Source organism: Chelonoidis abingdonii, chromosome 1 (assembly GCF_003597395.2).
Source record: "Chelonoidis abingdonii isolate Lonesome George chromosome 1, CheloAbing_2.0, whole genome shotgun sequence".
Lineage (NCBI taxonomy): Eukaryota > Metazoa > Chordata > Testudines > Testudinidae > Chelonoidis > Chelonoidis abingdonii.
The window spans coordinates 270,943,043-270,955,322 of record NC_133769.1 but is presented as its reverse complement, the minus strand read 5'-3'; the positions used below and the strand labels follow the sequence as shown (position 1 = coordinate 270,955,322).

General features: G+C 40.0%; 1 protein-coding gene across 5 annotated transcripts in view; it reads left to right on the top strand.

Annotated features, from left to right (window-relative positions):
- PCCA (propionyl-CoA carboxylase subunit alpha) overlaps nt 1–12,280 on the top strand; it is a 477,837-nt gene that overhangs the window by 235,112 nt on the left and 230,445 nt on the right. For all 5 annotated transcript variants that reach the window (XM_075061511.1, XM_075061508.1, XM_075061510.1 and 2 more), the window contains one exon: nt 11,578–11,688. In XM_075061511.1, coding sequence (XP_074917612.1) covers nt 11,578–11,688 — 111 coding nt within the window. The remainder of the gene's footprint in view (nt 1–11,577; nt 11,689–12,280) is intronic.

Genomic DNA, 12,280 nt, shown 5'->3' with positions numbered 1-12,280 from the left:
GTGTCTTTATTAAGACCATGAGTTTGTGTCTAGCAAAGTTATGAATTTAAGCTTCCAGGTTGTTTTTTGAAGGTATTATGCAGGTTTCCTTTGAGAACAAGGATTGAGAGCTCAGATACGGAATGATAGTTATGGGAAATGTGTTTCTTCTTCAAGTGGACTGCTTGGAGAAGTTTATCGCCTGCTTCTTCCTCGAGATACAACCTCCTGGCAGCAACACCGGTGGTACTACCCATGGAACAGGAATGAGCTTTCACCTCATCGGGAGACTCCAAACCACCAACGAATCTTTGTTTGCTTACCCTACATATCTTCCGTCACCCAAAAGACACACAACAGCCTGGGACCAACCTCTACATTTAGGTCAGAGAGGCTGGCACATCATGACTTCAGAGCCTCAATGTGCTCTCCCCCTTTGACCTTTTCTGCTGGCTATATTGGGGGGCCCTGGGACCAGTACACCCCTGCAGAGTTGGTCATGTCTCCTAAGGAGTCATTCCTTGCCTCTCCTCAAAGGAGACAGTCTGATTCCCATCCCCTCGGATTCTTCAGAGGAGGAAGATCAAAACGCACTGGATCAAAAAGCAAAGAAGAGTGGGATTCATCTCCCTGTTTGTAGAAGCAGTCAGCTTGTGGCGCTGATGTGTCCACAGCCAAATCACCTTATCAGCAACCTACCTTCCTGGAAAACACATACTTTCTAATAGTAGGAAGGATTCCACTAGACAATGTTAACTGGCTAGGTGGAGGCACGCCCTCCTACCCCTCTTATTGGAGTTGCCGGAAGAAGGAATTGAGAGGGCACAAGGTTGGAAGGGCCCTTTATACTGGTGTTATGAGCACGCGGCACCAGAAGGCGCTAGAGCTAACCCAGCAGACACCACTAAGGGGAAAATGCTTGGGCCATGCATACACCTAGATTGGAATGGAAATGTGCAGCATATATTGAAGAACAACAGTTACAGAAGTCTAGTAACCGCTTTCTTCACTTGAACCAATTGATCCACTTACCTGCACACTTCCTCTGAGGAACAGACACTCCACGCTCTCGATGTCCAGGGGGCTATGGCCTTTTACCAACACAGAACAAGACTAATCAGGAAGTCCCCAAGACTATTCCTCAGTATAACAGAAAGAATCCATGAACAAGTGATCTCCATCCAGGGGATCTCCAAATGGATCTCTTGCTGCATTTTACTCTATCAGTTATCTAACCTTCCCCTGCCACAGGGTAAGATCTCATTCCATAAGAGCACAAGCAGTGACTGACATTTCTTCAGAAGGTATCCCTGCTTGATATCTGCAAAGTAGCCACATGGGGCTCCATTCACATCTTTGCAAGAGACTGTGCCCTAGTCCAAGACTCCTCTGCTGATACTTCCTTTGGAATGACTGTCCTTTGTTCAGCCCTGCCATCTGCATCCTCCTCCTACTTACGTACTGTTTGTTAATCACCCACAGTGGGATGCAATAGGGACTATCACTCGAAGAAGAAGAGGAAGAGGTTACTTACCAGTAACTGGAGGTTCTTTGAGATGTGTGGTCCCTTTCTGTATTCCATTCCCTGACTTCCTTCCCTTCTGCTTTGGATCTCCTCAGATTTGTGGTGGAGAAGGAACTGGAGAGGCAGTCAGTCCGCTCTTCCCTTTATTCCCTTGGTTGGAGGCATGATGTGAGTCAGAGTGCATGCATGCGTGGAGCAATGTGGACTACTTTCAAGTTCTCCAGCTCCAGGCGCCTGATGCAAGTGTGTAACCACCCATTACAGGTGAAGTACAGATTGGGACCATGCATTTTAAAGAACTTCCAATTACAGGTAAGTAACTTCCTCTTGCCCAAAGGTGATATGATTTTTTTAAAAATCATTTTTCTGTGTGAATTCATTCAAGAGCATAGTTATTATCTGGTTTCACCTACATAGTTTTTATTTGGGGCATTTGGTGCACTGTATGAGGAATGCCACATGTTGTGATAGGCATGTGTTGGACCCATGGAACTTGAAAGGTGACAAAGTTTGCAGACAATACAAAATTACTCAAGATAGTTAAGCCCAAAGCTGATTCTAAGAAGAATTAGAGATCTCAGTAAACTTGGTGACTGGGCAAGTAAATGAGAGATGAAATTCAGTGTTGATAAATGCAAAGTAATGCACATTGGGAAACATAATCCCAACTAAACATACAAAATGATGGGGTTTAAATTAGCTTTTGCTGCTCAAAAAAGAGATCTTGATAGTTCTCTGAAAACATCTGCTCAGTGTGCATCAGCAGTTTAAAAAAAAAAAGGATAATAATGTTAGAAACCATTAGGAAAGGGTAGAAAATAAGATAGAAAATATCATAGTGCCACTATATAAATCCATGGTAGTCCTACACCTTGAATGCTGCATGAACTTCTGGTTGCCCCATCTCAGAAAAGATCGAATTTGGAAAAGTACAGAGAAGAGCAACAAAAATGATTAGGGTGTGGAACAGCTTCCACCTGAGGAGAGATTTAGAAGATGGGGAATGCTCAGCTTAGAAAAGGGACAACTAAGTGTGGACATATTAGAGGTCTATAAAATCATGAATGGTGTGGCGAAAGTGAATAAGAAAGTGTTGTTTACCCTTTCACATAACAAAAGAACCAGGGGTCACCCAATGAAAATTGGCAACAAGTTTAAAACAAACATAAGGAATACTTCACACAACTCACAGTCTGCCTATGGAACTCATTGCCAGGGGATTTTATAAAGGCAAAAAGTATAACTGGATTCAAAAAAGGATTAGATAAGTTCACGGAGGATAGGTCCATCAATGGCAGCTAACCAAAATGGTCAGGGATACAGCCCCGTGCTCTGAGTGTCCATAAAACTCCATCTGCCAGAAGCCTGGACTGGATACATCTGGCAATGGCCACTGTCAGAACACAAGATGGTGGGCTAGGTGGGCCATTGGTCTGACCCAGTATCGCCATTCTTATGTTCTTATTGTTTAATGTTACCCTGTATGGGTTCCAGTGTGGGGTGGTAGTGTTACCCGGGGTTCTTTCAACCCAAAGTTCTTGGTAACTTTACTCTGTGCGAGGAGGTGTCAGGAAATAAATCAGGGGAGACATGGCCGTCCGACCGATAGATGGCTGGCACAAGCAGGACAACACGAGTACTTTCACTTAAAGCTAAACTTCACTAGTCTCAAGCACTTACACATGTCCACAACAAGTTAGTAAAACACTTCCAACCCTTGATAATTACCAAAGCTGAGTGTGGCTTTTGAGTGATACAGCCGCAGCCCGTCCGCCGCTGGGGAACACAAGATGCATTCAGAGGGAGAGGCCAGTCCCGAAATGAGTTCCACCTGTCTCAAGCTTTTTCCCCTTATTTATACATTAGTAATTAAAGAAACTTTGTTAAGTAAGCAGTTTTAATGATCGAGCAAGAGGTTCCACCTGATGATTGATTAACCAGGTGTGGGTCTTTCCAGATCCTGCAGCCTTGAGACCCCAATAGACATTCCTGAAGATACATCCTGCTCTTTTCAAATGCATGTATCAGCAATTTTAATACAATTCTTATTAGGGAGGACGTGGGGTCAAACTGCCCTTTTGGTGGCACCCGAAATCCCCCTCCCCTTCTGCCTTGGTCAAGCTGAGACTTACTTTTAACAGCTTGCTGACTAGGCTGTCTTTAACAATAAGCCATAGTGGTTTCAGGCACTTCACTGGTTTGCCAAAGTCTCCCCGTACAGTTTGTGACAACTAGGGGTGTGCTATTGGAGGCTTTTTTTTTCTGTATCGAAGCAAAATGAACTCCGAGAATAACAAATGAACACTTTTCAGAAAACAATCACTCCACATCTGACCTCTTATTGTCATCCTCAGAGGAAACTTGAACACCTTCAAAAGACAAGTCTGGAAACTTAAATTCATAACTTTACTGGACACTGAAAATCATGGTTTTAATAAAGACACTGGATTAATGGCTTATTACAAAAACCTGTAACTCACTAACCCCCCCACCTTTTTTTTTTTTTTTGTCCTGTGACTGCAGAGATGTGAATGGGCCACTTCACCTTGAATAGTCTCATAGAATGTGTTAACTACTTATGATAAACAATCTGCTTTACCTGGTATTTAGCTGTGACACTCTGAGGGCTTGTCTACACTGCTGTAGCACTTCAGTGAAGACACTCCCCATGCTGATGGGAGAGGTCCTCCCATTGGCATAGGAAATCCAACTTCCTGAGAGATGGTGGCTAGGTCAATGGTAGAATTCTGGCGATTAGGTCAGTTTAACTGCGTTGCTCAAGGATAGGGATTTTTCATACCCCTGAGCACCAGAGTTATACCAGCTCAATTTCCTAGTGTACACCAGGCTTGAGTACCCTTTCCAGACCTGAAGAAGAGATCTGTGTAGCTAGAAATTTTTCTTTTTCATCAATAATAGTCTAATAAAAGATATTACGTCACCTACCTTGTCTCTCTATTATCCTGGGATCAATATGACTACAACAACACCACAAATAACAATGGAAGATATTGAATTTTGCTGTCTGAAATGGAAATTGCACAACATGAAGAAAAAGGAAGCAAAACTAAACAGCGACATCACTTTCTTAGAGAATGCAAGGAGGAAAATAATATCCTAGAGGACTCACCATCTGTAATCCTCTGTCTACTACATACAATTCCAAGTATGCCAAACAGCTTTGCCGAAGGACTTCAGAAAAATTGAGTAACCATCTCCTGCACCTCATATACTCCAGAAGGGACCACCTCAACAAGAAATCGTCACATAATTCTGCTCCAGGATAAACCATTGCACCTGGACCGACCATATGGACACTATACAACACCCCAGCCGTATCTATTTATCAAGACTACCCCTAACTGGAGCAGAATTATCTGTTCTCTCCAAGGGACTAACTTCTGCCCCATCAGAGAACCTGATACCATACTAACTTGTGGAGAACTAGAAGAATTCTTTTGCCGACTCCGCCTCAAAGAATTATTTCACAACAATGACGATACCAGCCACACCTACCACCTCCCCTCCAACTGTCAGAAGAATAAAGAATCATATGATGGACAGCAAGTGGATGAAACCACACACTTGATCATTACTTTGAGTACTTCAGGAAAAAAAAAAAATTTGTGAAATCCTTAACAAACATCACATCCAACACAATCGCTCCATGGCTTAGAAAACAGCTATATAGTCCCTGAAATCTAACTACCACATAGTGGTCAAACTAGAAGACAAAAGGGATGCCATTATAGTTCTCAACAGTGATAACTATGTCAAGCCAACTGCCAACTCTTTGACACCATCTACTATAAAGAACTCAGAGAAAACGCCATACCACAGTTCATCCAGGAATTTAAGGATATCATCAAATCCTTCCCCAAGCAACTCCAAGAGAAACTCTACGACATCACCCCCCCTCCAAACCTTCTACAGGATTCCCAAGATACACAAACAAGGGAACAGAGGCAGATCCAGCATATCTGACCATGGCACTCTTACTGAAGGAATATCAGAACTCACAGAAACCATCATCAAACCACTCACCTCACAAAGGGTCAGCTTCCTCCAAGGACACAGCCGTCTTCCTCCACAAACTCTGCAACCTTAACAACCTCCCTCAGAACACCATCACGGCAACCATGGATTTCACCTCCCTGTACACAAATATCTCTCACAATGATGGCATCACTGCCTGCCCCACATATCTACAAGACAATGGAAACGCTCCAGTATTCACCTCAAACATATTGCCAAACTTATCCATTCCATCTTCACCCATAACAGTTTTACGTTCAACAACACACTTTGTCCAAACCATGAGAACAGCTAAGAGTACTAGGAATGCTCCCCAGAAAGCCAACCTCTTCGTGGGCCACCTTAATGTAGAATTTCTGGACGAATACACCATGAAACCAAAGATATATCTGAGATACATTGATATTTTCATCCTCTTGACAATGACCTACACTGCCTCATAGACTTCCACCACATCTTCAGCTGCTACCATCGTCCATCAAACTCTCTCTAGAACACTCCCATACTCCTGGGACACCACAATCAGAACCCTACAGACAACAATGTACAAGAAACCCATGGATAATTTTCCTTCAAAGATCCAGTAAGCACCCCAGACACACCTAGGAATCTATAGCCAAGTCCTCAGATACCACAGAATATACTCTGAGGAGAAAGTCTGGGATACACATCTTAAAACTGCCTTCACCAGACAAGGACATTCCACCAGAGAAGCAGATCACATCATGCAATGGGCCACCCAAATACCCTGTGAGAACCTATTTCAATAAAGAAACTAATCTACTTTGCATCACACACCCTTAGTTGCCACCTGCCACCCCACACTGGAAACCATATGGAGTATCATTAAACAGTTACAACCCATAGGTGATGGGGTCAACATCTGGAAAAAGTTATTTCCCAAACACCCTATTTTGGCCTTCAGCCAACACCCCCACACTCCAGTCACTCCAAGTGCGTCAACAGAAGGACATTCCCCATAGACCAGGACCACCAACCGAAAGCAGGCCCAGGCCCTGCCATAACAACAGATGCAAAACCTGCAGACATATCTCAACTGCTCCGGTGATCATTGCCTGGAATTGTAACTCAGTGTAGTACTTGAATTCATTTAGTTAGTTTTTGAGGTCCCAATGAAATGGAATACCTACTTAATGTAATAACTTGTAAAGTACAGTACTAGAGTATTTTTTTCAGACTAGCATTGCTAAATTATCATCAGTCAATTCAAATTCTGCATAAAATGAATGTTATGTTTTAGCAATCAATAAGTATGTAAATAAAGTTCTTTCCCTTCCACTTAACACAATTAAAATTCTCAGCAAGTTAAATATATTGAATTGTTTCTCTGCGGAGAGGCATGTAGGACTCCAATTAAGTTTACATAGATAAATGCAGATATGTGTTTGTGAATGTCAAGCTGACAGAAGCTTAATACTGTAAAAGGGCTAATCAACACTGAATATGTTTAGTGTCAGTAAATATTTATTGTGAAAATGTTGCTCATGGAACGCTAAGGCACAAAACCAAGTTTATTTTGCTTTTTAGTGACTAAATACTGTAATTTGTGTATCATCCCATCCACATACCTTCTGTATAATTTTGCTTTGTACAAAATTATTTTTATCACTTCATCACTTTGATGATGGTACTGGAGAAGGTCGACACATGAGCTTGGCTGTAGTGTTTTTTTGCTTTTTTTTTAAATTAATTAAAAAAGGGGTGAATTTACTGGTATTTGTAGTTTTGTTCCATGAGCATATTCCAGATAGTATGGAGCTGGACCAGGTACAGTGCAGATAGGTAGGCAATATGCAGATTTCATCATATAACTCTGACAGTGGACTTTGGGCCTTCTGTTCCTAAAGAAGGATACCAAGATTACTAATCAAACTATGCCAAATTGTTTTGGTTTTGCAGTGTGCACAGATATTCACTAGAAAGTTGGTTCAGCTCACAAAATTAATTGGACCCAAGCGATGTTATATATAGTGTTAGGTCTCCTTAAATTAAAAGCTAGGGCATTGACCCAAAGAATCCTGATGCTTTTATGAGGCTGCTGTTGAATAATATTGTCTCAAAATTAATAGATAGATAATAATACATAAAGAATTAAAAGTACATCTTAAGAAGATCCTTTGTTTCATTAATACTTTACAGTGGACAATATGATGGAAAGAAGGAAAAAGAAATAAGAAAAATCTTCTTGTTGGCAATTACTACTAAACTCTACTGTATTTTGCCTCACAGTGTATGTCTACACTTCACTAAAACACCCACAGTTGGCCCAGGTCAGCTGACTTGGGCTTGTGGGGCTCAGGTTGCAGAACTATAAAATTGCAGTGTAGTTGCTTGGGCTGGAGCCTGGGCTCCAGTCTGAACCCAAATGTCTACATTGCAGTTTTATAGCCCTTCAGCCCAAGCCTTGTAAGACTGAGTCAGCTGACATGACCCAGCCATGGGTGTGTTGTTGCAGTGTAGACAAGAGGTCAGAGAGGGAAACAACAAAGCTGTGATTGTGATTCTTATTTATACTGGCAACTCTCTTTACAATGTGAATGAGAGGTAGAGAAATAAAAGGTTGTTTTATGAAGGAAACAAAATGAAACTGAATTTTAGTGATTTTTATCTCATGGTTTTTCCAGATTACAAAATGTGGGTTTTTTTTAAATTATTTTATTTTTAAGTTGTGGGCTGATGGCAGAATTAGTCAGTTGCAGAATGGATATAATATAGTTCAGTTTGGTTTCTAACTTTGCATGAAATAAGCTGTGCCTGTTGGCCTCTGTTTGATCCTGTGAGAGTGGGGGCTAATGTCTGGCCAGTGTTTGGGAAGCAGCAGGTAGTCAGGAGCAAGCTGTTCTAGGGGTCCATGTTTCTGTAGCGTGGCAGTTATTCACACACAGATGGAGACCTTACGAACTTTGACAGAGGTCATGCTAAATTGCAAATCTAAAACTTCTAGACTTCTGAAGACTTAGGGTGGCACATTATTATTTTTTCGGTCTGTGATTAGGAACATCATTGAAGCTGTAAACTTACTTTTAAGGAGTAGATCAACCATCCATTCATTATTTAAACAAGTGATCTTGAGAACAGATACGGTCTTTCATGGTACTTTGAAAGGAAACTCTTGCATATTAAAATACTAATTTACATATGTAGAACACACTTCTTATATTGCTTCTGAAACACCTAGGCTTGCCTGCTTTTACTGAACTTATAGAAGGACTTTTAGAGCTGAAAGCATTGCAGAAGCCTGATTTTTTTTTTTTCCTGTTGCACATGGTTTGGAATGAATTAAGATACTCATGGCAGTTTTTGATTTCAGGTCTTTTGGGGCAATCAGTTGAGACACCAAGATCTCTGTCATCAGCCATCGTCTCAACAGGGATCTTATAGCAGTGTAGGAAAGAAAAACATGAGATGATATGGTTTCACATTGTAACATATTACATTTTGCATTCAATCAAAGTCAGAACACAGAAGGGCTACTTTGTGTTTTTAATTATGATTCTGAAGCTGCTCTTGAAAATCTGTCATATTTTAACTTACTGCAGTTTCTAGTCAAGTGGGAAAACTAGGGGAAAAGTCAATAGTTAGTCTTATGCTTGGATAGCTCTGCTCTGTAGTATCCAAAATATAGATTATATGTGTTCCCAAGTTACATTCATTTATCTTCTGTAACAATTCTATGTTTTTACTAAATTGTTTGTTGGAGGTATAAAGAATGGAATGTTATATGTATGTAAACATTCAAGGAGCTTGGATGACCTAATCACCCAGGTGGCTTAGAAACTCTTCTTCTTTTAATCACATGGTCAAATTCTCATAATTGAACTAGATGCATGGTGCTGGTTAATGGCTCATGAACTAGTCTTTAGAGCTACAAGATTGTTTCGTGAGGCCAAAGTCAGATTCCATGTGTTGAAAGTGGTTTCAGTATCGGCCACACAGAGAGCTAGAAAATTCACACTGGCAGCAGACTGTAGGGGGAAAATGTTTTTTAAAAGTGTGTGAACTGGGTTATGCATAAGATAACAAGAATGTTGTTCATGTTCCTAAAGCTGGAGAAGGAAAAAGGGGAAAAAATAGTGCATTTAAAAAAAAACTCACTGTATTGCTGTGGTGGTATCTCCATTTCAGAAAAAAGAGAATGTAAATAGTTTGTTAGATCTGTAGTTGTGACGTTTGCCTGTATTTACCTATTCCGGTGCAAATAGTACAGCAATTTCATATTTTATTATTTTTAATTATGGCTATCAGAAAGATCAGTTAAGCAGTCATCAGTGCTGATGTGCAGTTTCTACTAATCCCTGAAAATGTACCTATTAAGTGACAATCTCTAAAATACAAAGCTAGGAAGCTTTCCTCTGAATGTTAGAACTCTTAATGAAAGTGCCCAGCCCTTAATGAAAGTGCCCAGTTAATATTATATGGATTATGCACTTCATATAATTACATAACTCTAGTAACTCTATAAACTTCTAAGAAATGCCATTATTTACTGTGGGACATTGTTCTCTAGCCAGATCTTGGTTATGCTCATGATGGCTCTTGGAAACCTTTTGTTAAAAGTCCTTCCCTAAATTAAAGGAAGAGTAAGGATAGTGATCTTTGATGGAGATTACCTCCTCTCTGGATACTCCTAAATTATCCTTTCCAGAGATAGCTCTCGGAAGAGAAAACGTTTTAACTTTAGAAATGGCTGAACTGCATCAATAGCAGATATAAGCTGTTTCACCAGGGAGGATCCTTTATTCTTGCTACCTCCATCCCCTCCAGGCACCTCTATGAAGTCTTCACCTTCCACCAACATTTCAATTAAATTGCATAGACTTAACAGTGTGTTGTGCTATTTAACGGAGTTGAATGTAAGTTTGTTTTCCTAGAGGTTGTAGGTATGAGAGATTTTTGCTTAAATGAGAAAATAAATGAATAGTTTACTCAGTTTTTCACTCTTTCTGTGGTAGATACTCCTTCAGTACATGGGGTTTATTGAAGAATGTTTTGAGGGAGCACTGTATTAAAATACAAGTTGCATGCTTCTGAGCTATATTGTTGTGTGGAGAGTTTTTAGTGGGGAATGTTGGAGTTCAATTCACCCGTGGATCCTGGCCTTCTCTGTCTCCTAGCAATCTAAAGCTCCACTTCTTTGCTGGCACAATGTCCCCAGAAAGCAGTAAAATGGAGAAAAAAAGACAAAATAAAAGACAAGGTGGGAGAAGAAAGAGACAGAATAGGATAAGCAGAAGGGGAAATGCAAAACCCAAGAACGAATATTTTACCTTTTGTGGCTGTTAGTGCAATGTAATGCAGATGGGGAGTGAAAATCTTGATTAGAGATTTGGCTAGGCAAGGTTGAGTAAGAGAATATGAAGATTGTATTCTACAGAGGATGATGTGCACGTTTGAAGAAAGCACAGATAAGTCTCTTAATTTTTTTTGTAAGATCTATATATAACCTTCATGAATTATAAAAGACAGTATGTTATAAAATCTTACATAAATGCTTCAAACTGAATAGAGAGACAAGATAGGTGAGGTAAAATCTTTTAATGGACCAGTGTTTTCATTACTATGTACCTAACTTTCCCAACAGGATGTCTCTAAAACATAAGAATGGGAAGGTGGGTGTGGTTAATGGGAAATGCTGAGCTTGTGCGTATGGCACTGACACTCTGATGGGACTTCACTGAGCTCTCTTTAGGTCCTGCCTATATCTCATTGGAGTAAAGCAAAAACCTTATGGTCATTTTTTGCCTTTATTGACTTCATTAGGTTTTGGATCAGAGTCTGTCAGAGAGGTGAGAATTGCAAAGGCTTGTGTCTTAATTAAACTGAATCATCCAGGAACAGCCAATGTCTGAATGCTAGGTGGACCAGCCTCCTCAAAAAATGATTGTCAGTGCCAAATTGTTTGACTGGAATTCAGCTGGAGGGAAAAAGCAGCCCCCGAATCGGTTTTGTTTTGTTGTTTGTTGGTATTGCTTGTGATTAACACATTCAACTGATTTGACTCAATGTTTTATTTATAGGTGTGACTCACAATATAGCTTTACTGCGAGAAGTGATAATCCATCCACGCTTTGTTCAGGGGGATGTCAGCACTAAATTTCTTCCCGATGTGTATCCCGATGGCTTTAAAGGTTTGTTCTCCCTTCAAATATTTTTGTGTGTGTAAGATTATCTTCATTATTACAATTTCTGTTTACTTCTAAAGTGAATTATTCTCTAATCTTTTTTTCAATTTTAAACAAGATCATTATCTACAAAATGTTTTGGAATTTTTAATAACAGGTTGCAAAATTGGAATTATTTTCCTTGAGCTTCAGAAAGACATCTTTGGCTACAAATTGAAAATAAAACAAAGTCAAATAATGGTCAGGAAAAACATATTTCACATCATCTGATCCTGAAAATGCAATAATAAACATCCCGCTGAATAGGGGCACAATCACAGGAGGTACTCAGCACTCATAACTCCTGTTGACATATGGATGGTCAGTGAGCATTTGAGGACTCTAACATCTCGCAGAGACACCATATCAGATTGGGCCCTATGATATCATGGAAAATATAGACTTATTTATACTTGTTAATATTAAATTCATAAGTAATAAAAATGAGGGAAAATATTTTGTTTGTATTTATATAATCTTTTGCAAATGTAGTTGTTTTATTGAGAAATTAAACCTGTCATGCAGTTTATTGATTTTTTTTTCCCCACAAGTTCTTATT